The 22,770-nt window shown below is 66.8% G+C and overlaps 6 protein-coding genes across 6 annotated transcripts in view; 3 read left to right on the top strand and 3 right to left on the bottom strand.

Annotated features, from left to right (window-relative positions):
* CHLRE_03g179961v5 (uncharacterized protein) overlaps window positions 1-3,740 on the top strand; it is a 20,066-nt gene extending 16,326 nt beyond the window's left edge. The window contains exons 33-39 of the mRNA XM_043061031.1: window positions 117-335; window positions 555-812; window positions 1,109-1,355; window positions 1,694-1,831; window positions 2,140-2,333; window positions 2,565-2,751; window positions 2,965-3,740. Of these exons, the coding sequence (XP_042926160.1) occupies window positions 117-335; window positions 555-812; window positions 1,109-1,355; window positions 1,694-1,831; window positions 2,140-2,333; window positions 2,565-2,751; window positions 2,965-3,201 (1,480 nt within the window). The 3' untranslated portion in view covers window positions 3,202-3,740. The remainder of the gene's footprint in view (window positions 1-116; window positions 336-554; window positions 813-1,108; window positions 1,356-1,693; window positions 1,832-2,139; window positions 2,334-2,564; window positions 2,752-2,964) is intronic.
* An 82-nt stretch (window positions 3,741-3,822) lies between these two features.
* CHLRE_03g179941v5 (uncharacterized protein) lies at window positions 3,823-6,774 on the bottom strand. Its single transcript, XM_001703354.2, has 6 exons — window positions 6,524-6,774; window positions 6,385-6,457; window positions 5,933-6,117; window positions 5,470-5,579; window positions 5,193-5,248; window positions 3,823-4,984 (listed from the first exon to the last, which is right to left on the bottom strand). The coding sequence occupies exons 1-6, from the start codon at window positions 6,567-6,569 to the stop codon at window positions 4,783-4,785; spliced, it is 672 nt and encodes a 223-aa protein (XP_001703406.1). The 5' UTR covers window positions 6,570-6,774; the 3' UTR covers window positions 3,823-4,782.
* Window positions 6,775-7,134: 360 nt separating this feature from the next.
* Window positions 7,135-13,865, top strand: CHLRE_03g179921v5 (uncharacterized protein). The gene is made up of 3 exons (XM_043061030.1): window positions 7,135-7,745; window positions 7,976-8,147; window positions 8,304-13,865. Exons 2-3 carry the CDS (start codon window positions 8,025-8,027, stop codon window positions 11,940-11,942), a joined length of 3,762 nt encoding a protein of 1,253 aa, XP_042926159.1. The 5' UTR covers window positions 7,135-7,745; window positions 7,976-8,024; the 3' UTR covers window positions 11,943-13,865.
* Window positions 13,866-13,872: 7 nt separating this feature from the next.
* Window positions 13,873-17,674, bottom strand: CHLRE_03g179901v5 (uncharacterized protein). Its single transcript, XM_043061029.1, has 6 exons — window positions 17,471-17,674; window positions 17,170-17,399; window positions 16,714-16,813; window positions 16,149-16,307; window positions 15,395-15,751; window positions 13,873-15,054 (listed from the first exon to the last, which is right to left on the bottom strand). The coding sequence occupies exons 1-6, from the start codon at window positions 17,534-17,536 to the stop codon at window positions 14,374-14,376; spliced, it is 1,593 nt and encodes a 530-aa protein (XP_042926158.1). The 5' UTR covers window positions 17,537-17,674; the 3' UTR covers window positions 13,873-14,373.
* Window positions 17,675-17,844: 170 nt separating this feature from the next.
* On the top strand, window positions 17,845-21,160 carry CHLRE_03g179880v5 (uncharacterized protein). The gene is made up of 2 exons (XM_043061028.1): window positions 17,845-19,501; window positions 19,725-21,160. Exons 1-2 carry the CDS (start codon window positions 17,903-17,905, stop codon window positions 20,499-20,501), a joined length of 2,376 nt encoding a protein of 791 aa, XP_042926157.1. The 5' UTR covers window positions 17,845-17,902; the 3' UTR covers window positions 20,502-21,160.
* An 82-nt stretch (window positions 21,161-21,242) lies between these two features.
* The window catches only part of CHLRE_03g179860v5 (uncharacterized protein), a 7,604-nt gene continuing 6,076 nt past the window's right edge, over window positions 21,243-22,770 (bottom strand). The window contains exons 10-11 of the mRNA XM_043061027.1: window positions 22,545-22,737; window positions 21,243-22,181 (exon numbers count right to left, since the gene is read on the bottom strand). Of these exons, the coding sequence (XP_042926156.1) occupies window positions 21,781-22,181; window positions 22,545-22,737 (594 nt within the window). The 3' untranslated portion in view covers window positions 21,243-21,780. The remainder of the gene's footprint in view (window positions 22,182-22,544; window positions 22,738-22,770) is intronic.

Genomic DNA, 22,770 nt, shown 5'->3' with positions numbered 1-22,770 from the left:
CTACGCCTTCACTTCTTAAATAATCATGAATGTAACCCCACACACACACACACACACACACACACACACACACACACACACACACACACACACACACACACACACGCCCCCCGCAGGATCGCGGACACGCTGCTCCAGAACCTGTACCGCTGGCTGTCCTCTCCCGCCTCGCCGCTGCACGACCCCGGCCTGCACCGCGCCGTGCTGGTGCTGCAGCACAAGCTGTTCCTGCAGCTGTGCGCCGAGCTGAGGCGCCTGGGGGCGGTCATCGTGGCCGCCAACACCAACGCCATCACCATCTGCACCGGCAAGCGCCACGTGCGCGCGGCGGCGGGGTGAGTGCAGATGCGGCCTCACGTGCGACGGCTGGGGAGCTCTGTAATGGTGGTGGGAGGGTTATGTTGGTCCGCCGCTTTACACTTGAAACCCAGGCCCTGTCCGCCCCAGGGACTCCCACCAACCCACCTTACCCCCATCCACCCGCTCCTTCTCAATGAATGTAACCCAATCCCACCCATGTACACTTACGCTCTCCCCCACCGCCACCACCTCAGCTACACCCGCTTCCTGCTAGACGCGCTCAAGGGCCGCGAGCTGTTCCGCTGGCTGGACCTGCACCCCGCCGCCTGGTACCACGCCTACATGTACCGCGACGGATACAACTGGGCGGGGCTGGAGAGCGCGGCGGCGCCCGCGGAGTGGCGGCGCCTGGCGGAGGCCGGCGCGGGGGCGGGCACGGCCGCGGCGGCGGAGGAGGAGGCGGGGCAGGAGGGCGATGCGGCGGCGGCGGCGGATGACGAGCCCGTGGTCAAGTGAGTGTGCGGTTGGGGGGGGCACAGCACGTGCAGGCACAGGGCGGGCGGGATAAAGATTTGAGCGGTGCGTGGGCATTGCGGTAACAAGGGCATTATTGCTGTTCAGCCGTTGCAAAAGCGGTACAGTGGGGCCGCCGCTCGCCAACTGACCCGCTGGGCCGCTGACGTCCCTACCACCGCCTGACGGCCTGGCCCCTGCGTCCTCCCTTTCACCCTCTCCCTCGCGCCACGCGCCTCGCGCCTCACTTCCGCCCCTCCTGCCTCTCTCCGGTGCTTTTGCCCCCCGCGGACAGGTTCGTGTGGAACCTTAAGGAACACCTGCCGCCGGCGGTGCAGCAGGACCTCGTGCTGCTGCTCACAGAGTTCCTGTACCTGCCCTGGAGGGAGGCGCGCAAGGCGCTGCAGCAGCAGCAGCAGCAGCAGCAGGCGGGGGCAGCGGCAGCGGGGGCAGACGCGGGAGGCGGCAGCCAGGCGGTGCCGGCCAGCCAGGGCGGCAGCACGCAGGCGGCGGTGGCCAGCACGCGCGCGGAGGAGGTGCAGGTGCGCGGGCGGAGCTTGTATTGGCGGGGAAAGGAGCGAGGCTGTGTGGGAATGGGGCTGTGTGGGGTGGGGCTGCTGTACGTAGGTGCCTTGTCACTCACTCATCAGCAAGGGACGGCTCGCCACACTCGCCATGGATATACCCTCCTTCCCAGATCGCTCGCCTATGCACCCTTTCATGCACCTTCCCACCCGTCCAACTACCACACACACACACACACACACACACACACACACACACACACCGTCGCTTTGCTGCATCGCATACACTGTCTTTGCGCAACGTTTTCCTTGTGCTCTTTAACACACACACACACACACACGCCCCGCCCCCGCAGTCCACCTTCCTGGGCTCCCTGGTTGCGGACGTGTTCACTCAGCGGCTGCTGGCCCGCGTGTCGGTCTGGCGCGCCGTCACGCCGGGCAGTGCGCCCGAGTGGACCTTCCCGCAGCTGGCGGGCAGCTACCTGCGGCCGGTGAGGGCGGGGGGTGGACGTGGGTGGGTGGGTGTCAGTGTGTGGGTGGGTGGGTGGGTGGGTGGGTGGGTGTGTGGTTGGGTGGGTGGGTGCGTGTGGGTGCGTGTGGGGTTGGGTGTGTGTTGGGGGGGCTGTGGGGTGATGGCCTATCACAAAGGCAGACGTAATCAACTTCAGCCCTGTTGTGCTGTCTTGCCAATAAGCGCCTGCCTGTTGGTCTGCATGTCGTCATGGATGTTGTCCCTGCCTCAAAACACGCCACGCCACGCCCCGCGCCACGCCCCACGCCGCCCCTTTGCCCTCCCCAGGACGAGCTGGGCCACCCCGCGCTGGCGTTCGTGCGTGTGGCCACCCACCTGCTGGCGCTGGACGGGCGTGTGGGCGAGGCGGTGCTGCTGCTGCGGCGGCAGCTGCTCAAGGCGCTGCACGTGAACGAGTTCAGCACCGAGGCCGAGTTCAAGGAGCTGTGCCAGCCCTTTGTCATGCCCGACGTCATCTGCAGGTGAGAGTGGGGGAGAGAGAGAGGGAGGGAGTGAGGGGGCAGTTGGGATGCGCAATGCTCCGCCTCCGCCAACTACTCGCCCACCCCCCCCACACACACACACACATCCACCCCCATCCGCACCCACACCTACCCGCACCCCCGCAACAACATCGCCTTCTCCCAACGAGTCATGCCTGGCACCCCCGCCCCCGCCCCCCCCCCCCGCCCGCCTCCTGCTGCTGCCCCCAGCTACTGCAACGACTGCCGCGACCTGGACCTGTGCCGCGACGAGGCGCTGGCGCAGCACGACTGGCGCTGCCGGGCCTGCCGCCAGCAGCTGGACACGGCGGGGCTGGAGCGGCGGCTGGTGGGGCTGCTGCGGAGGGAGGAGGCGGCCTACCAGACACAGGACCTGGCGTGCGTCAAGTGCAAGCAGGTGCGGCCCGGGGGCGGGGGGCGGGGGGCGTTGCTCGGGGCCCAAGGCGGGGCGAGGCGGGGCGCGGGGCTCACAGGTTTGTGTGGGGGGGGGCGCAGGTGTGTCGGTGCGTGTCGTGATGCCACGAGCCCACGCGCCTCAGAACGCCCATGCCCGCCCCACACATACCCACACGCGCACGTTCCCCCCTACACCCCAACCCCCCCCCCCCAGGTAACGTCCGGCCACCTGCGTAGTCTGTGCGGGCTGTGCGGCGGCGGCCTGGTGGTCACGCGCGGCCCCGAGGCGGCGGCGCGGCGGCTCACCGTGTTCCGCAACCTGGCCCGCTTCCACGGCTTTGGCATGCTGCGCGAGCTGGCGGGCTGGCTGCTGGGCGAGGAGCCGGAGGAGGCGGAGCGGGAGCGCCAGGCGGACGCCGAGGAGGCGGCGGCGGCGGCGGAGGGCCGGTAGCGGGTGGCGCGTGGCAGGCAGGGGAGGGGAGGGGCGTGTGCAGGCGGTGGGGGTGTGGCATGGTGCGGGTTGCATGAGTCGGAGGTGAGTCGGAGTTCCCTGGCGTGTCGAGAAGGGCGGGAGTTGTTCTTACGTTGTGGCGGTCGGGTACAGACAAGAGGTGCACGTCTCTAGGTGAGGATATAGATGCGGTGATTGCGCAGGCGGGAGCAGGGGTGGTACCGGCGAGCGCAGGTGTAGGCGCTGGCCGCCAATGTGTGCTACACCCGCCAAATGCGGGGGGCCAGGGCACATATTCATGTGGGTCGAGTTCAGTTGGGTGGTGCAGCAGATGGATACCCCACGATAATGTGTGGGCGTGACCGGGCGCGCGGGGAAAGGGAAGGAGCTCTGGGGTGTCACGTGCCATTGGCACGGAGCTTTGGGGGATTTGTGCGTTGTTGGCCTGTGTAACAAGTGGACATGGAATTGCGGTTCTGGTGCCTGGTAGAGCTCTGTGCTTGCACTGTGAGTGCAGGCGTGTGTGGGACATGTATGGTGCAATGGGCAGGCAGGGGCGTCCACAGCTCACAACAGCCACCGCCTACAGGTGCGGCCAGCGGGGCTCGAGCGACACGAAGCCAGCCTGTTTCTTTACAGCCTGCCGCGCACCCATTCTTTGGGCGGCATCATCATTCACCCGCAGTATTTCATATGCAACTTGGGTGTGCGTAGGGCTCGTGAGCTTGTCACCACACATGCAACCAGGTGAGGCACCTAATGCGTTGCTTGCGGCATGCACTATATCGCATACCCGTCAGCACGCGCCTAAGCTATACCGTTGAAACCACGCCAACAAGGCAACAACACAAACAACACAAGGCAATGGCCCCCAACCTCACGAACTAACCAGGGGGTGATCTGTTTGAACTGCTGTGACAAAATCGTTCCTGTGTGTGATGCACCGCCAGTCCGCCCTGCTTATCATATGTGCGCCAATTGCAAACACGCAACAGCAATACGCAGCAGTGCCCCATCCATCTGGGGCTTCGCACCCCGCCTTCCAATCACGCCCCAGGCGCCATCACACATGGGAACAAACCGACTGCATCGTCTCGGCGCGCGCTGCCTCCGCCTCCACCTCAGTCCCCCTGCACCTCCAGCAGTTCCACTGGGCCCCAAGGGATCACTGGCGGGCAGCCCCTAACAAGCCTGAGCGCCCCTTCGCAACGCGCACCCACCGACAAAGCGGACAAGCCCCGCCTCATTCCACCTCAGGTCGCATCACTGAGTCCGCCGCGGCCCCCACTCTACTGCCGGCCACGCCAACACCGAGCTGTTCCCAAGCACGGCCGCACGGAGCCATCTCAGCCACTGCGCCCCCACGCTGCTTCCACCCACCATGGCAGCCTCCCTTCCGCCCCTTCCGTCCCTTCCGTCCCTTCCGTCCCGCCGCCTCACCCCGGGCCCTACCGGTTGGCTACGCCTCTTTGACAGCGGGGACCTACCGTCCTTGACCGTCTCGGGCATGACACCGCGTCCACTGTCTCCACAAGCTAAGGCGACCCAGCCGCCCCGCCCACAGCCCGCCCGCCCGCTCACTCAGATGCGCTCGCCCTCACTGGCGCCCGCTCCGCCGCCCCCTGCGCCAAAGTCCAGCTTCTGTTTGTTGGGCAGCAGCTGCGGCATGAAAGAGCTGGCGTGCGCGCCGGCGGCGTGTTCGCCCGCGGCGCCGTGCTTGCCGCCGCCGGCCGGCTCCAACTCCGGCCGCTCGTTCAGCTGACCAATCTCCAGGGCGCGCCACCTGCACCGCAAGCACGCAGGAGGAAGGGTTCCATGCATCAAAAAAAGACACCACACGCTGTTCACAGGTCGTTGCAGCAGATCCATGGGATGGGTTAACGGTGGTTAGTGAACACCGGCCGTCTCAAGGGCAACCTGCACACAGGCCACCACATGGCACGCCGCGCTGTCGCAAGCACATGCCCGCAAACGCGCCTCAGGCTACGCACCATGCGCCTGCGTGGTGCTTGCCTCCACCCTGGTGCGGCTCCGCGGGCGCGCCGCCCTGTGAGTTATTACAGGGTGGGTGGTGGCGGTGCGGTGCAGGTGCCAGGACTTCGGAGCCAACCCCCCAGCAGCAACAATACACGCGCCTGTGCCGCGGACAGGGCCCTGCCTGCCACACCCGCACCGGCTAGCAACATCCAACAAGTCCCAACATTATACTGTGCTCCAGCCACGCGCATTCACAACAGTATGCTGACACACAGTCACGCAGTCGCTCACTTTGGCGGGCGGGTGCTTGCCGCCGCCCAGGGTTGCCAGCTCAGAGGCCCAGTCGGTGACCTGGTACTTGTGGGGCTGCAGCAGCCCGGCCGAGGCGGCGGCGTGGGAGCCTACACGGCGGCGTGGGCGGTGGGGTGGGGGTGGGAGGCAGGTAGGGTCACAGGCATGGCTCGGATACGGCGGTGATACAGGGCCGCGCGGCGCTACATCAACCACCCGCCTACCCCCCACCCCCACCACCAGTTCGGTTCAGTTTGGGCTGGTATCTACACCCCCCCCCAACCACACAGACACACACACACACACACATACCGACGGTACTTCATAATTGTGATTTAACCCCTCCTTTCCCCATGAACGGCTACCCCCCAACATACACGCCCACAGCCCCGGCACGTCCTGCGCTGCCCGACAGTAGTGGCGGCCAGTACTCCCCCACACCCACACCCACACCAACACCCACCTGGGCTGCCGTACGGCATGGAGCTGGTTCGGCTCATTGGCGGCGGCATGCCCTTGGTGCCGATGGCGGCGGCGGCGGCGGCCGCACTCATGGTGGCGGAGCGCGCCACGTGCACAGGGGCCGACGCGCGCGACAGGGAGGGGCCGTGGGCGTCCCCTGCGCCGGCGCCTCCGCCACCGCTCGTCCTGCGCGCAGGAGTGTTGGGTTGTGGGTGCGGTGCGGTGCGGTGCGGTGCGGTGCGGTGCGGTGCGGTGCGGTGCGGTGCGGTGCGGTGCGGTGCGGTGCGGTGCGGTGCGGTGCGGGAGTCTGGGGAACGGCGGGGGGGGAGGGGCGGCGGGCAACCGCAGCGCGCCAGTGGAAAGTGCAAAAGCGCTGCTGGCGTTATGTCGGAACCGACGCGCGCCCAGTTTGTGCTTTCCTGCACATTCCTACGTAATCCGTATATGTCGCACCTGTGTGAGCTCAACCTGGCGAAATAGCCCTTTGGCTCTTGCGGTAGGTCCGCTTTCTCGTCATCGATAACACCTGCGCGCCCATTTGGGCCGCTCAAAGGTCAGTTGCCAGGGCGTGCTCTGACATCAATGAACTCACCTCGCGGGATGACCGCGTCGCTGTCCCAGCCTGGTAACAAAGCCATGTGGGCTGAACGTCTAAACCTTCCTGAGTTGTGGTCGATTGTCAAGCGTTTCAGGGCAGTATACTGTGTTTATGCTTTGTAAGCAATTTCTATTGGTCTTGTGGCCGGTTTGGCGCTGGAGAGCAGAGCTTCTCGTTTCGGCGATGAGCGAGCTAACTGCCGGAAACAGCCGAAAGCCAGGCGCGGCGAGCTCTAATGGGGCATCTCCATATACAACCCAATAAACAGCTGCAGCCGAGCTTTAACGCAGAGCAGTGCACCTCGGTGACGTGGCGCCGTGGCGTGGATTGTGACGCCTCAGCGCAGACAACGCAGTGGCACTGGTTCCGCCCACCCGCTCCCCCCGCCCCCCTCACCCTCCTTCTCCATGTGTGCCCCTTGTAAGTGCCTCCAGCTAGAATGCCTTTAATATGCGGAAATGCGTCGGCGGAACAAACAGCTGCGAGGATCGCAGCCTCAACCCGAGACTACCCGAGCCGTCTGACGCGTCGTCGTCGCAGCGGGCCCCACCGAGGCCGCCCCCATATTGCACATTATCTATCCTCGATTTTTCTTTAAGTGATGGTTTTTGTGCCCTGCCGCATATAGCAGGTGCAGCCTCAGCAGCATCAGCTCGAGTCATGCGCCGGTGGTGTCGATAAACCTCTACCTTGTGTCGCGTTCCACACGATGTCATCGTGAACAAACACTGCAAGTACCTAGCAGCAAACGCTGCATTGTGGCCCGCTTCTTAGGCGGGTGCGTGGCTCGAATGCCACCGGATACCCCCCAACCGCAATGACAACACTACTACGAACTCGCTTTCACGCTGCTCTATTACCGCTCCTTTGTGTGAAAGCAATGCCAGTGAACCGGCTGGAGCAGGGGCCATAATCGTATATTTGCGCTGAGCTTGGCAAGCCCTGGGTTCAACTTCGGTTCACTTCGGCGCTAGCCCAGCCCGCCGGCCTGCTACTGGCGGAGTACGCTGCACAGAAGCAAACTCGATGTGCAGCGCGGCTTAACTCTATTCAACGTGACACAGCACAACTTCAACTTCGCCACGTAGACGGCCACGGCAGTCTTTCAATTATTCCCTTCGACGTTCCTTCGCTGTCCCGGGTGGAGGCTAGCATCGCTCCTATACATACGAGGCTCTGGCTGGAGCTGCATGTAAGAGCTGACGCCTCCGCGCAAGTGAGTTCGAGCCCGGCGCCCGACGCCACGCTTTCCGGCAGCTCTCTTGGGAGGAGGTTCACCAAGGAAGGCTCACATCAGCTCCGTGTACTGGGAATAAGGGCAGGGTTGGGACGGTTTGGGGCAGGCGCAAGGAGTGCAAACTGCCATTCGAGCGTGAGCAGCAGAACAGAAGTGTCAAGTGTTGCCCCTGCCCAGTAGCATAATGTTCAATGACCTTAAACATACAGGGCATCTTCCCAGCGCGGACCCGCCAGCTTGAGTCTTCAACCTGCAACCATGCGCAGCCAGAAAGACGGGCTCCTCGCGCTACTGTCCGCTTGCGATACAATTGAGGCAGACCGGCGCTTGCACGACTGCGGCGTCAAGCGCAGCCGGGTCACGGAGCTCGAAGATGCGCAGGTGCGCTTTCCATGGGTGGGCGCCGCGTGGCGGGCCAACGCCGGTGTGCGCTTTCTTGCGGAAACCGTCTGACACCCTGCCCTCCTCGCCACAGCGCCTTCATCTAGCACATTGGAGCAACGTGGGTCTGACATATTAACTGCTACCTTTTCGCAGGTGTTGCAGTTTCCAGCGCCCTGTGGGCCACAGGGATGTGAGCTAACAGGCGGCGCTGCGGCTGACGGCGGTGGCGACGACGACTGCCACTTGCTGCTGCCGCCGCGCAGTAAGCGCGCCTCAACCGGCGGCGCGCCAGCACAGCCGGCCACACACGCCTGTGCCGCGGCATTACAACAACAAACAGCAACAGCAGCATTCTTCCAGAAGCCGCAACCGCCGCTGGCGGCTCTTTCCGAGGTGCCCACGCCGCCGCTCTTCAGGGAGGGCGGCTCCCTGGCGTCTGCCGCCACCGCCGCGCACGCTCCGCACGTGGCTGGCAGCGCCGCTGCTGCCCTCGGCAGCGCCCAGCAGCTGCCCGGCCTGCCCGGCCTGCCTGCCATCATCACCTCCCGCCGCACGTCCGTCGACATGGTTGCCCTCAGCACTGCGGCCGCCGCCTGCCATGGCTACGCCCTCGCCAGCGGCAGCCACGGCGGCGGCTATCATCACCTCGGTGGTGGTGGTGGCGGCGGCGGCTCCGCAATGGCATCGCTGCTCAACACGGGCAGCAGCCAGCCGGCCACGCCCGCGCGCGAGACGCCCACGGCCGAGCTGGCGGCGGCTGCGTTCGGCGCCCCCGGTACCGGCATCGGCTCGGGCGCGGCGGCGTTCGTGCTGGACACGGCGCTGGCGCCCCAGGCTGCTGGATCCATGCCGGTGCGGCGCACCGGCAGCGGCAGCACCAGCGGTTCCGCCGCTGTACACATGAAGCTGGGTCGCAGCAGCGTCGGCGGAATGCTGCAGCACCACCACCACCACGAGCAGCAGCAGCAGCAAGACCACCAAGCGGACGCCAAGCAGCCGCACAAGCTGCAGTACAAGCTGCAGGAGCAACAGGCACAGCATCAACAGCTGCACACGTATGCCTCGCTGCTGCCCCCGCCGCCGCCGCCACACGTCGCGGCCCTGGCTCTGGCGTCTCCGGCTTCGGCCAAACATGTGCCGGCGGCAGCCGCTGCCCCCACGGCCGCCGATACTGGCGACTGCAGGGTTGGCAGTAGCAGCGCCAAGGCTGGAGAGTCAGCTGCTACATCCGGCGGCTGCCTGCTGGCACCTGCCACCCCGCCGTACTCGCCTTCTGGCGGCGCTACTGCTGCTGCTACTGCGGCCGCGGCAGCGGACGCGCCGGCGCCTGGCGCCTGCAGCTGCACCCAGCCGTGCAGTGGCCGCGGGGGCTGCTGCTCGGCGGCGGCCGTACTGGCGTCTCCGGCTCGTGGCCCGGATGCCATGGAGCTGACGAACTCGGCCTGTTCGCCGGGCGGTGCTGGCGCTGAACTGCCGTCGCCTGCGCGCCGCTGCTTCCGCCGCAGCACTGGTGGCGCGCCGCCAGGTGAGGAGGCGGCGGCGCTGATGCCTCCGCCGCCCTCGCCGCCGCAGCGGCAGGTGCAGGTGCGGCAGCCCGATCAGGCGGTGGCGATGGATCTGGGAGCTAGGAAGGGGCAGTCGCAGCCGCAGCAGCACGGCGATGCCACGTGCGACAATACGCCCTGCGCCATGCGTGCCGCCGCCGCCGCCGCCGCTGCTACTGCTACTGCTACTGCTGCTGCCTCGTATACGGACACGGCATCAAAAGCGGCGGCGCCGCCGCCGCAGGCGTCCTCTTACCCGGCCGTGGCCGTGCTGCCGCCGCCGGTGTCGGTCGACGCGCTGCTGTGGGGCTGGGGGGGTGCACAGCCAGCGGCGGCGGGTGCCGGCGGCCCTGTCCGGCGCCACTCGGGCGGCGGCAGTGCGGCCGCGATGGCGCTGGCGCAGCAGCCGCTGCAGCGGCACCAGCAGCCGCAAGCGCAGGCGCACAGCGGGGTGCTGGTTGTCGAGGGCCGTGTCGTGCGCACGACCAGCCTGCCCGCGGGTGTGATCGCGCAGCACGCCGCAGCCGCGGCGGCCGCAGCCGCGGCAGCCGCTGGCCCTGGTGGTGGTGCTGCTGCTGCAGGCGAAGCCATATTGCATGGCGCCGCCGCGGCCGCCACGGCGGCACCCTGCATGCGGCACGGTCGCGCGCCGCTGCCGCCACACGGCTACCCACCTGCCGGCGGGCACGTCGCCTACGGCGCTTACCCCTACGGCGGCCACCCGCACCCCTACGCCTACCCGTACCCGTACCCCCACCCCCACCCCCATGCCTACCACCACCACCCCTACGCGCACCCGTACGCGCACCCAGTGCACTCGCACTGTGCGCACCCGTACGCCTACCCCTACCCGTACCAGCCCCAGCCTCAGCCCCAGGCCTCTGCCCCGTCCAGCCGCCCCAGCCAGCCGTGCTCGCCCTCTGCTGAGGCCGGGCCATCGCACCACTCGCAAGACCCGGCCCAAGACACGGCCCAGGCCCAGTCGCGGCACGCGTCTGCGCGGGGCGATGGGGCGGCCTCCAAGCACGCGCCTCCAACCGCGCCGCCGGCAGGCTACCCCTACCCATACCCGAGCCCCTACCCCTACCCGCACCCGCACCCGCTGGCCCACTGCCCTCCGGGCGCGGCGGGCCCCCCCGGCGGCTACGTGCTGCGCCGCCGCTGGACTGTGGCCTCACCGGCGGCGGAGGCGGAGGCAGCGGGCGCCGAGGCGGCGGCTGCAGCGGCGGCTGCCTCGCGGTCTCAGGCGGCAGGCCGCGTGCGTGCGGCGCCAGGGGCTGAGCCGCTGCCGCAGCCGCTGCCGCATCAGGCACTGCCCTGGCACCTGCACCACCACCAGCAGCAGCACCCGGGTGGCCTGCTGCCGGCGGCGCCAGCGCACTGGCCGCAGCCGATGCAGGCCATGCAGCCGCGCCAGCCGCATCAGGACGTGGCTCCTGGTGATGCCACCGCCGCCGCCTCTGTCGCCGCCGCCGCGCCCACCCGTGTTGCGTCCTCTGCCGCAGAGGTGGCCCAGCGCACCGCCGCCGCGCGCATGCGCCGCTACAGCTACTGCCCTGCCGGCGGCGTCAGCACCGGTGGTGGCCCCACCGGGGCCGCGCCGCCGCTGCCTCTGCAGCCGCAGCATCTGAGTACCCAGCCGCAGCCGGCGGCGCCCAACAGCGCTGTAACTGCCCAAGCGGTCCGCCCCCGCAGCAGCAGCGATGGAAGTGGCCGCATGGACGGTGGCATCAGTGATGGCGGCAGCAGTGGCGCCAGCTGCGGGATGGCTGCATTCCGTGCCGCCTCGGGCCGCGCGGCCATTCGGGATGCGTTGCTGGTTGCGTCGCTGGCGGCTGTGGCGAGCAAGCGCGGCCTTGTGCCGCCCGCCCCTCGAGCTGACGCGGACGGTGCCGGGCAGCCGCAGCAGCCCCAGCAGCCCCAGCAGGAGCAGGCTGCGGCTGCAAGCAACGCCAACGGCCAGTCGGCGGTGACGCTGCGGCGGCTGCTGGAGGCTGCGGCGGCCGCCTCTGCGGCGGGCAGCGGCGCGAGTACATCCGCAGGTGGCGACGGCAGCGCCGCAGCCAGGGGCCGCGGAGAGCAGCGCATGTGTGAGCTGGTGGCGGCCGCGGCGGCTGCAGAGGCGGCGGCGACAAGGGGCTCTGGTGACCACGCCGGCGGCGGCTGCAATGGCACCAGCGGCGGGCGCACCGGCGGTGGGCTGGCGGGCATGCTTGCGCGCCTGAACGAACTGCGGCTGCGGCTGTGAGCTGAGGGCTGCGAGCTGTGAGGCACGAGTGGGCGGCGGCTTTCCATGGCGCTTTGGGCGCAGCTGCCTATGCAAGTGGAATGCGCTCGCGTTGACTCGTGCTTATGTATGACGGGGCTCCAGGCCTCGGGACAGGCTTTTAAACAAGTGAGGTGTGGGTTCATAGGGTTGCGCGCCGCTGAGGCACGTGTGGCTGGATTCCGTGTTCCCTTTCCCTGCCCGCGTTCAGGCTGTGTTGCTGTGTGAGCACGTGTGCTTAAGATTGTGGGGGCGGTGACAGCGGGAGCGCAAGGTGTGCGTGGCTCGTAATTCCCTAAGGCGCTGTTGCTGCCACATTGTGTCTTCATGCGTGATGCGTAGAATGTACGAGTTAAGCTTGCGCCGCGCAGGCCTGCATTTGTGAGGGTGCCCTGAGGCACTAGCATTTCATCCTTACTTAAGTGAATGACTGCATTTCTGAAGTAGCAAGAGCTTTGTATGAAGCAGACGAGAGACAAAGAGAAAGTGAATGGCCGCGGGGTCGAGGTCAAGGGAAGATGCCAGAGGGTGGAAATGACTGACCGAGGAGAGGGTATGTAGGTTCAAGGCGCTCGTTTCTGGAAGGCAAAGCCATGGGATGGAGGCGCAGTCTGAGGTGTTCCTTGCAGCGTCTCCCGCGGGTGGTGAGAGTGGCGTTACAGCACCGTTGATTTGACTTGTCTCCCGCCGTGATGGCTGGAATTACGTGTACAAGGCGCATGCACCGACTTCTGAAGTTGCAAGACTTTTGCACTTGGCCTGGCTCAAGTGCCCTAACTAACTGCAGGAGTGCGCAGGTTTTAATATAGCTGGCTGGCGCCCGCAGGTGTGCTGTTCCAGCGACTTTTCGCAATTCAGACGCAAGCATGGGAAGAAATGTTGTCATTCGAGAGGCTGCTAAGTTTCAAGGGCCGGGCAGAACTTTTTGTGATGGGCTGAATGGGCGTCTATATGGGGGCGAGGCAAGGCGCGCGCAGGGCCGTGTGTTGGAGGGGCGGCACGCGGCAAAGGCTGAGGTGGCGCTTGACATGGCCAGTGCTCGGTTTGCAGTGTGTTTTGTGTGTGTGTGTGTGTGTGTGTGTGTGTGTGTGTGTGTGTGTGTGTGTGTGTGTGTGCGTGTGTGTGTGTGTGTGTGTGTGTGCGTGTGTATATGTGTGCGTGCGTGTGCGTGTGCGTGTGTGGTAGCGCCGGAGGCGTTGTGCGAATGGTGCTGCTGCGCTAGTGCTGGAAACTCCCCCTAGTAATTTCTTATTACCGCAGTGCGTCATGCCAAGAAGCGTATCTTGGCATACGCCGTGGTGTGTACCCTTAACTCTCTGCAAGCAGTAATTTGTGTGTCCCACTATGCCAGCGATTACAGCGGGGACGTAATTTTCGTAACTACGAAGGCGCTGGGCGTCGCGTGCAGCTGATAAGGGGGAGGCGGGCGTTGGAGGTCCCGCGGGTGTGAGGCGGTGGAAAGGCAGGCGTGTGCGCCGAGATGAATGGCTTGGGCGTCCCCATGGTACAACACATTAAGGTGCCGCACTCGGCGTTCGCATTCCTCCGCAGGGTGTGCCGTACATAAGTGGGTGAGGCCGTGTCACCTGCACATGGTCGCGTCATTCGCTCCGGGGGCCCTAATTGGTTGTGTGTGGGGCGCTAGGTGCCAAGGCTGTGGCGACTGCTTCTGAACGATTAGGCCGTGCGGGTGGGGCGAGTGCCTGCGTGCCTTCGTTAAACTGCTGCCGGGCGGCGTTTACATGGTTGGCGAGCAGGCGCAGGCACGGCAGTGAGCTTCGCTCTGCTTCGCTGCATAGCGCGCGGTGTTAACTGTGCTGGCCAGGTGGGCGTGCTGCAAAGCTCGCCTGGGGAAAGTGAATTCTTTATAAGTGGCGTTGAGGCGCCGTGTAACGAGTATTGCAACTGTATGCATTACCAGCCTGCCCTCGCCCTCGACCGGGAGCATCCGAGGCGAGGCGCGTCCTATCCAATAGGAGAGCGTGCTGCAGCACACGGTGAAGGTTGCCCTCTACATGTCCCAGAACTTACAGCATACGTTGCGTCCTCAGCTTCATCGCATCAGTTGCCAGTCACGCGTACCATTCTCCATCATCGCCACCAGCCTCCATGTGGATGCCCCTCGTCGCCCCGTACGTCATGCTGTTGACCCACAACGCGTCAAACGCATGGGCCTGAGTCCGCCAGCACAGTCTCGAATACAGCGCACAGCCGGGGCCCCCCAAGTTCAGGCATCGCCAGTTGCTCCAGCCAAGCCCTGCCACGGCACCACCAGAAACGCCACAACGATTGCGAAAGGCCGAAAGCGGCTGCACTGCCCACAGCCGCTCCAGACATCTCCTATGCCCCACCCCGCCGCCCCTGCCACACTCTGCCTCCTGTGGCCCGCGTGCCCCCTGTCACCCCAGTGCTGTCACCCGCTCTTGGCCGCACCCGCCGCCGCCAGCACCTCCACGCTCCGGCCCAATGACGCCAGCTGCGCCTCGTCCAACAGCCCCCGCGCCGCAGCCGCCTCGCCCGCCGCCGCCAGCCGCGCCGCCAGCTCACCCACCAGCGCCGGCTGCGGCGCCACCGCGGGAGCCGCCGCCGCAAACGCCCGCGCCACGCCCTCGACCGCGCCCGCCGTGCGCCCCTGGAGCTGGCCCGCCGGCGCCGCTGCCGCAAGCACCGCCCCCGCCGCCTGGCCGCCGCGAGGCACCCGGCTCAGCGTCACTAGGCCCTCCCCATTGCTGCTGCTACTGCCGCTCGCGCTGCCAGTTGGGCCGCCGGTGCTACTGCCGGGGGCCGGCAGCAGCAGCAGCGTGCGCCGCGCCAGCCGCACGAGCGTGTCGGCGGCGGCCGGCTCCGCCGCGTGCGGCGCCAGCAGCCGCGCTGCCCGCATCACTGCCGTCAGGTCCATTGTGACGGCGCCGGCAGACAGGTGCGGCAGCGCCGTCGCCAGCAGCGCCGCCGGCAGTTGCTGCTGCGGCGCGGTTGCGGCGGCCGCGGCGGCGGCCTCCGCAGGGGCGGCCGCGCGGCGCAGTGCCGCCACCGCCAGCAGGAGGCCCGGCAGCTGGTTGGGGCTGAGGCTGGGCAGCGCACGGGCGGTGGCGGTCTGCAAGGCAGTTGCGTGGAAGGTGGTAAGGCGGTAAGGTGTATGCGTAAGTGCGTGCGGCTGAATGCGGGCGGGCTCGTGGCACGGTGACAGCACAAGCAGTTGGGCCGCAGGGCACCCACGCCTGCGGCAGTCGACAGGCCGGCGGCAGTCAACAGCCTCCCCCACACGGCCCTGACAGCCGCAGCACGCCCATCTCCCGCGGCCTGCCGACGCCGCCACCCCCTCATCCCACCCACCCATCGACGCAACCTGCCCCCACTCCTTCACACGCACACAGCCCCAACCCTCCACACACATGTCCCACATCCAAGCCGCCACACCGCCGCCACAAACCCACCTGCACCGCCTCCACGAGCCGCGCATCCACCGCCACGCCCAGCGCCGGGCCCAGCCCCGCCAACAGCGACGCCGCGTCCGCCAGCCGCGCGGGGGCCAGCGCCGCCAGCGTCTCGCTCCTCGACAGCAGCCGCAGAGCCTCCGCCGCCACCGCAGCCTGCGGCGTCGACCCGCCAGCCGCCGCCGCTACTGCCGACCCTGCTGACCCGGAGGAGGCGGAGGCGGAGGCGGGCGCAGGCAGCTGCTGTGCGGCCTGCAGCGCTGTGACTAGGGCGGGCAGGGTGTTGGGGTCGAAGGAGCGCAGGCGCGGCAGCACCGCGGCGCACAGGCGCGCCCAGAAGGCCGTGTTGTTGAAGCCCTGTGAGAAGAGGTGATGATGGCAGACAGGCAGACAGGGGCACAAGTTATGGTGGGCGACTAGAGTGTCGCGCCCAAAGGTCGGACCCGGTTGGTGGTGGGGTCGGCTGCGGTCACGGTCAGTGTCCTCGTCTACGCTGTCATGACGTGGATATCGGTAGGTGACCTCCCACCGGCGCACATCCATATCGTACACGTACACACTCGCGCACAAAGGATTTTCCCAGTGGCGCCGCGACGTAGCACTGGCAGGTACCTCAAAAAACGCACGTGTGTACGCACACGCATCACTCCCTCCCCTTGTGCTCTCCAATACACACACAAGCCACGCACTCCGATTTCGTGTTCTTAGCACGCACAGCATACGCACGCAACCTCTCCAATGCACACGCACACACCTGCCCCGCCAGTCCGAAGCACAGGTCGCGCACATCCACGTCCGGGGCCAGCCGCAGCGCCGCGCCGCCGTCCGCCACCGCGCCCGCCGCCAGCCGCAGCACCAGCTCCGGCGGCAGCCGGTGCCGCACCGCACTCAGCCCGCGGAGCACGTTGGCAGCCTGCAGGGCGGACAAGGGTGGTGTTGGTGTTGGTGTGCTGGTGTTAGTGGTGCGATTGACAGGGGAGTGGCGAAGGAGGGCAGCGGGATGCTCGTGCCGGGTGGGTGCCTGCGAGCTTAGCAGGTGTGCTGTCACAGCCTCACAGGCGGGCCGGCACCGGCACCGGCACCGGCACCGGCACCGGCACCGGCTGCGTGCCGTGGCCCCACTGGGTTTGGTGCCCCGTAGCCCCCACCGGCCCGGCCCAACATCCGGATGGCCCCCAGACCCGCTCGCCCGACCACCTGCTTGCCGGCCCATCAACCCGCCACCGCCCGTGCAGTGCAGCAGCCCAGCGCTGCAAGCCGGAGCCCCCGCAGCTCCGCCTAACACCCGCCGCCCGCTCCCGCCCCGCCGGCTCGCGCACCTGTGTCAGCGCCAGACGGTCTGTGTAGGTGGCCACGTACTTCTGCAGCTCCGCCGCCACCCGCTGAACTCTCAGCGCGTAGGGCGTGCGCCGCTCCAGACTGCGGGGTTTTGGGGGAGGGGGGGCGTGGTTAGGGACGAGAAGTGGGTGGAGGATGAAGAGTCGTGTAGGGAGGAGGGGCCGTCAGGGTGGAATGGATGGTGGCAGGAGAGGCAGGAAGGTGGGCTAGGAGGTGGGGGGAGGGGGTAAGAAGAGTGGGCCAGGAGAGCTCCAGGACATGCACGCGGACACGCGCGCACACCACGTTTGTGGGCGGATGCTGGGTATGCCACCCCCTCACCCTCCTGCTTGCTGCTGTCTCTGCTGCTGCCATCACGCTGCCCCATGTCACACCTCATCCCAGCACGCGCCCAAACGTGCGTCAGCAGCGCCACCAGCAGTGAACGCGGCACCCACCGGTTGAGGTGCTCCAGGCGCATCGCTGCCGCGCCGATGTTGGCCGGTCTGAGCCGCTTCCTGAAGCGGTACAGGATGCTGTCCAGTTCCACAATGCTTTCAGAGGTGTTGATCATGCGGTTGATGTGCCCGCCGTGGGGTGTGCTGAGCTGCAGCGCGACATCGGCGCGAGGCGAGGGGATGCCGCTGGCAACCAGCGAAAGAGTCCGCTGGATGATAAGCTGCAAAGCCTGCATTAGGGACCGATGTTCCGTCTTTCAGGCGAAGCTGCATAGATCGCGCACACAAGACGTGCACTCACCGGTGATGCTCTTCCGCTTGTCGACGCGACCGCCTCGCCCAGTAACATGCCTGCTTGCTGTCGCATACTGTTAACGCTGCATGTAAGCGATACCTTAGATACGGCTAGAAATAATCAATGTTCAGCTCCGCAGCTTTGGCAGCTTTAAACCTACGTTTACAAACACGCGACAAGGACAAGGGTGAGCTCTAACAGCTAGCACTAAATGTGACGTGCCTTTGGTGACCTCAGCAGTCGGAGTTTGGAGTTATTCATCCCGGCGCCAATCCCACACCCCTCCTGACCTCCTCCCCCTTCCCTTATCTCCCTCCGCCCAGGAAATCACCCGACAAAATTCCCAGGCACAGCATGTGACCCAAAAGTCCCCTCCAGTAATCCTCGCTTTGAAAAGAGAGGGGGGCAAGCCCCGTGGGTCAGGGCGCGAAGGCGGGAATGAGCGCAGCCCAACAGGCCCAGGCCCAGGCCCAGCAGGCCCAGCAGGCGGGCGCCTTGGGCGCCACGGCGGTACAGCTGCTGCTGCTGGCGGGGCCTCGACTCCCGAGGAACCGCGGCGCCGCGAGCGACCGCCCTGCAGCAGGCGTCGCCGCGTTCGCGGGCGGCGGCACTGACTCCCGCACCCGCATTCGCATTCGCCTTCGCACCCGCAGCAGCAACGGCGGTCGAGGCCAGCCAGCGGCTGCTGTTGCGGCCGTTGATGTTGACGACCCCTCGGCAGTGGCCGGCGTGTTTGCATGGGCGGACCAGTGCTGGGCAGCCTTCTCGCGGTCGGTGCCTCCGGGCACCCCTGCAGGCACTTGCACCTCCGCTGACGTGGCTCAGCGCCTCTGGGATGGGCGGGAGGGCCGCCGGCAGGACGGACCCGGGGGCGGCCAGGCTGGAGGCATAGGCGGTAAATGCGGCAGCGGCGATGGAGGCAGTGGGGGTGGCGGGCGTGGCGGGGTTCAGGCAGCGACCGGCGGGGCTGCGGGCAGCACTGGTGGAGCTGGCGGGGTGGGGGCGGCCATTGGGACACCGCGCGGCAACAGCTGCTGCTGCTGCAGCCACACAACCGAGTGTGCAGGCACAGGAGCAGGCGCAGGCGCACCTGATGCCGCTGGCGTGTGCGGCCAGTGCGGCGGCCGGCGTGGGCACCTGGCACCCTTCAACATCACGCTCGCGGCGCTGCTGCCCGGCCGCTGCAGGCCCTCCAGCTGGGTGCTGGGGCAGATCTGGCAGCTGCAGCAGCAACAGCAGCAACAGCCGGTGCCGGCGCGGCAGGCCCCGCAGCCGCGGCCACCTCGCCCCCCTCCTGCCGCTGCTGCTGCCCCAGCTGCTGCACCTGCGCAGCGGCTGCAGCCCCGGCGTCAATCATCAGCTGGGCGTAGCGCGTCCCGTCCAGCGGAGGAAGCGCCAGCAGCGCCAGCGGCGGCGGTGATGGCTGCCCGGGGGGCGTCCGTCCGCTTGAGTGGAGCTGCACCACAGGGCCTACAGCCTGCTACTGCCACTGTCACGGCCGCTGCCATTGCCACGTGGCCGTGCACGGCCACGGCCACGGCCACGGCCACGGCCACGGCCACGGCCACGGCCACGGCCACGGCCACGGCCACGGCCACGGCTACGCCACTAACAGGCGTTGGCTATGTCCCGTTGACTGAGGTACATCGGCAGATGTTGGTTCAGCACCAACAAACACACCAACCGCGACTGCCGCCGCTGCTGCAACTTCAGCCTGTGGCAGCGCACGCCACTGCTGCGGGCGGTGGCGGCGGCGCCGGTCTGTTGACGGCGGTGGTACCGTTGGCCGTACACGCCATGTACGGCCACAACCTACACTACCAGACATGTCTGACCGGGCTTCATGACCGGTACCATACCATTGTTGCTGCCGCTGACGCCGCCGCCGCAGACGCCGTAGAAGCCACGGAGGCAGCTGCAGCTGGCGCTGCCGCGGTTGAGTGGCGGGGCCGGCAGGGTGGGCTGCCGGCATCGCTGCTACCGGTGCTGACGCGCATGCTGCATGCTCACCTGCACCACTACCAGACGACCAGGAGGGTAGGCGAGACTGTGGCTGTGTCGCGTCACACTGCCAATGGCCGCAGAGTGAGGGTGAGGGGCGGAGGCTGCACCACAGTGGTGCTACAGCCTCTGCTGGGGAAGTGCCGGCCTGCAGCGCAAAAGCCTCGGGGCCTTTGCTAAGTTCGCTTGTTAAGTATGTCACCGATAGGCGATAGGCACCTGAAGCACGCCCCTCTACCGTATCTCCTGCCCAACACAGAGCCTGGCGGACCTGTACGCAAGCATGGTGCGCGCCGCCCACTCGCACTGCGGCACTCCAACAGGCCCCATTGACGCCGGCAGTGGCGGTGCCCAACGCCAGCACCAACACCACCAGCACCACCAGCACCACCAGCACCACCAGCACCAGCAGCCCACCACGCAGGAGTGCGCAGCGGCTGCGATTACATCAACGCGGGAGGTGCTCGACGCCGGCTACTGCTCGGTGCGTGCCGATCATAGCCGCCACTTCCTTGTGGAGCTGCAGTCGCTGCGAGGGGTGCTGCACCCGGCACTGCGCGCCGTGCTGGAGCAGGGCAGTGGCGGTGGTGGTGGCGGCGGTGATGGTGAAGGTAAAGGTGGTGGTGATGGTGATGGTGAAGGTGGTGGTGGTGGTGGTGGTGGTGGTGGTGGTGGTGGTGGTGGTGGTGGTGGTGGTGGTGGTGGTGGTGGTGGTGGTGGTGGTGGTGGTGAAGGTGAAGGTGGCGTTGAAAAGTGCCAGCGCCAGGGCCAGGACCGGAGGCAGGGCATGAATACTGAAAGCGAGCAGCAGCCGCTGCAGCAGCAGGAGCCGCCGCAGCCGCAAGAGCAGGAGCAGCAAGCGGCTAAGGTCGCGGCGGCGGGCGCACAGGCCGGGCTTGTGCTCCGGGAGGTGGTGGACGAGCTGAAGCGTGAGCTGGCGCGGCACGAGGCGCACTTGGACTCACAGCGCACCTTGATGATGGCGGCACTGGCGGCGGCAGCAGACGGCTGTGGCAGTGGCGCCGGTTGCATTTAGTTTCTTAGAGCATCGTCAACAACAGTGGTGGCGGCTGCGGCAGTGGCGGCGGCTGGGGTCAGCGTGGGTGTGGATGTGGGGCACGGCACTGGTGACGGGGATGTCCGCGGGGTGCCAGGTGGTTGAGGGCTGCAGGAGGCGGCATCCAGACCCACCTCGGGCGTGTGTGGGCTCAGCAGCAGCCGAGTCGGCTTGTGTGTCTCGCCGAGACGAGTCTCGCTTCAGACATTAGCCCCCGGGAGGAATGTCTAGGAAACGGCCAAAATGGCCGATTAATGTCTGAAGATAGGAGCCCTGTGCTGGGGTGGGGCTGGGGGCTGGGGGCGGGAGCTGCACGTTATTACTGTGGGGATATCGGGAACGCGTGCTGCTGGGTGCTCGGCGTGCGTGTGGATAGATGTGTGCTCTGCGTTGAGCGTGCGACCACAGAAACCCTTGCGGTGGTGCCGGCGCTGGGTGTGTGGTGGGACAGGGTGGTAGGTCCCCGCGTTGCGGGTTCAGCAGCGTGCTGCGCCAGTCGGCGGTGTGCACGGCGGCGGTAAGTAACACGAAACTGAATGCGCGCGGTGTCGTAGAGCCACTGCGGCAAGGCGGAGGCGCACAGCCGCAGAGGCGGCAGAGTTGGCCAGCTGGGCAGTCATGAAACATCAACCAAAACGCTGCCCTGGGAAGCAGTCACTCGGGTCCAAGCACTGCTTGAGCTGGCTTGAGGACCTCCTCGGGGGCTCGCTGTGTATAGCTTCTGAGAGTTCTAACTGTGCGGGCCGTTGTTGCATGGAGGCTCAGCCGCTTACTTGACAGTTCACGGTGTACCATCAAGCGCACCCATGCAGCGCAGCACCTCCGTCTCGCACACCTCGCAGTGCTCTGCCTTTGCAATTCAGCTGCCCCGACTGTGCCCACGACTGTGCCCGCCTTCAGCGCTCGAGTCCAGGGATGCGACCAGCGACCCCTCAGCTGCTGGAGCTGGCTGGAGGCGCGGGCTACTGCCAACTAGTACGGTACTGCTGCCCTGTCCAAGCGGCATTGCTAGATAATCTTTACGCACACCTCTTGATTCTTACATGGTCAGGGGGCAGTGCTTGCGGACTGTCGTGTCGCAACCAGCTCAAGCTGTTGTAGCGAGCCTTGAGCTCAACAGCCACCACATCAACAATGATTGCTGTCCAACTACCCAGACATCGAAATGGTGATGGCACAAACAGTATCGGTCAATGGCACTAGTCAAAATGGTCAACAAATTCAAACCCGTCAGGCGAAGTCTTTTATACATGAAGCGTTACGACGAAGCCATGATCTCCTTCTGCTTCTGCAGCTCGGAACTCAGCTTGTCAATCATCTGCAGGCACTCCGCCTTCTCGACCATGATGGCCAGGCTGGCCTTGCCCTTCCATGCCACCACCGCCAGCGGCGCGTTTGCTGCCAGGCCACCCGTCACCTCCGCCGCCCCGTCGCCAGACGGCGCAGCCGCGGCAGCGGCCGCCGCTGCCGCCGCGGCGGCGGCGCCGCTCTCCGCCAGGGCGCGCGCGTCGCTGGCGGTGGCGTGTGCGGGCGCGGCGAACCCGAGCGCGCGGGCGTCAGCGGCGGCGAGCTCGCACACCACGCAGCCCAGCTTGAGCGGCTCCAGGGCGGCCAGCACGGCGGGGTCCGACAGCACCGGCTTCACGCCCTTGGGAGCGCCTGCAGCAAGTAAGACAGTGTGTGCGTGCGTGTGCGTGTTGTTAAAAAACAACAAAAAGAAAGTGTGTGCAGTGTTGCATGGATGGCGGATGGAGCGTGGGTGAGGGAGTAGTGGTTCCGACGTGCTGTGACCCAGCCCTCTGATGGAGTCGCCTGCCTCGCGCGCCCGGCCCGAACCACGACCCACCCTGCCTGCCCTGCCGAATCCGAAGGCAGAAGCGCCCGCCGCATCGCCCATCAGGCCATCACACTGACTACCGTACCGAACCACCAACCCCGCCTGCCCCTTCATCGGCCTGGACCGCCACCCCCACACCCGAGCCACCCGCACCCGAGCCACCCGCCCCCGCGGCCTGCCCTCACCCTTCTCGGTTGTGTCCCCCTCTCCGCCCCCGGGCAGGATGAGGTTGCGGTGGTTGAGCAGCTCCAGCAGCAGCGGCGCCGGCAGCTCCAGGCGCTGCTTGGTGATGTAGGGCAGCACCAGCGGCAGCCCCTCCTGCGCCAGGCGGTAGGCGCACTCGTTCACCTGCTCGCGGATCACCTGCCGCTCAAACACCTGGGAGGGCAGGGAGGGAGGGAGGGAGGGAGG

Source organism: Chlamydomonas reinhardtii, chromosome 3, assembly GCF_000002595.2.
Source record: "Chlamydomonas reinhardtii strain CC-503 cw92 mt+ chromosome 3, whole genome shotgun sequence".
In the NCBI taxonomy this organism is placed as follows: domain Eukaryota; kingdom Viridiplantae; phylum Chlorophyta; class Chlorophyceae; order Chlamydomonadales; family Chlamydomonadaceae; genus Chlamydomonas; species Chlamydomonas reinhardtii.
This window is presented reverse-complemented; position numbering and strand designations above follow the sequence as displayed.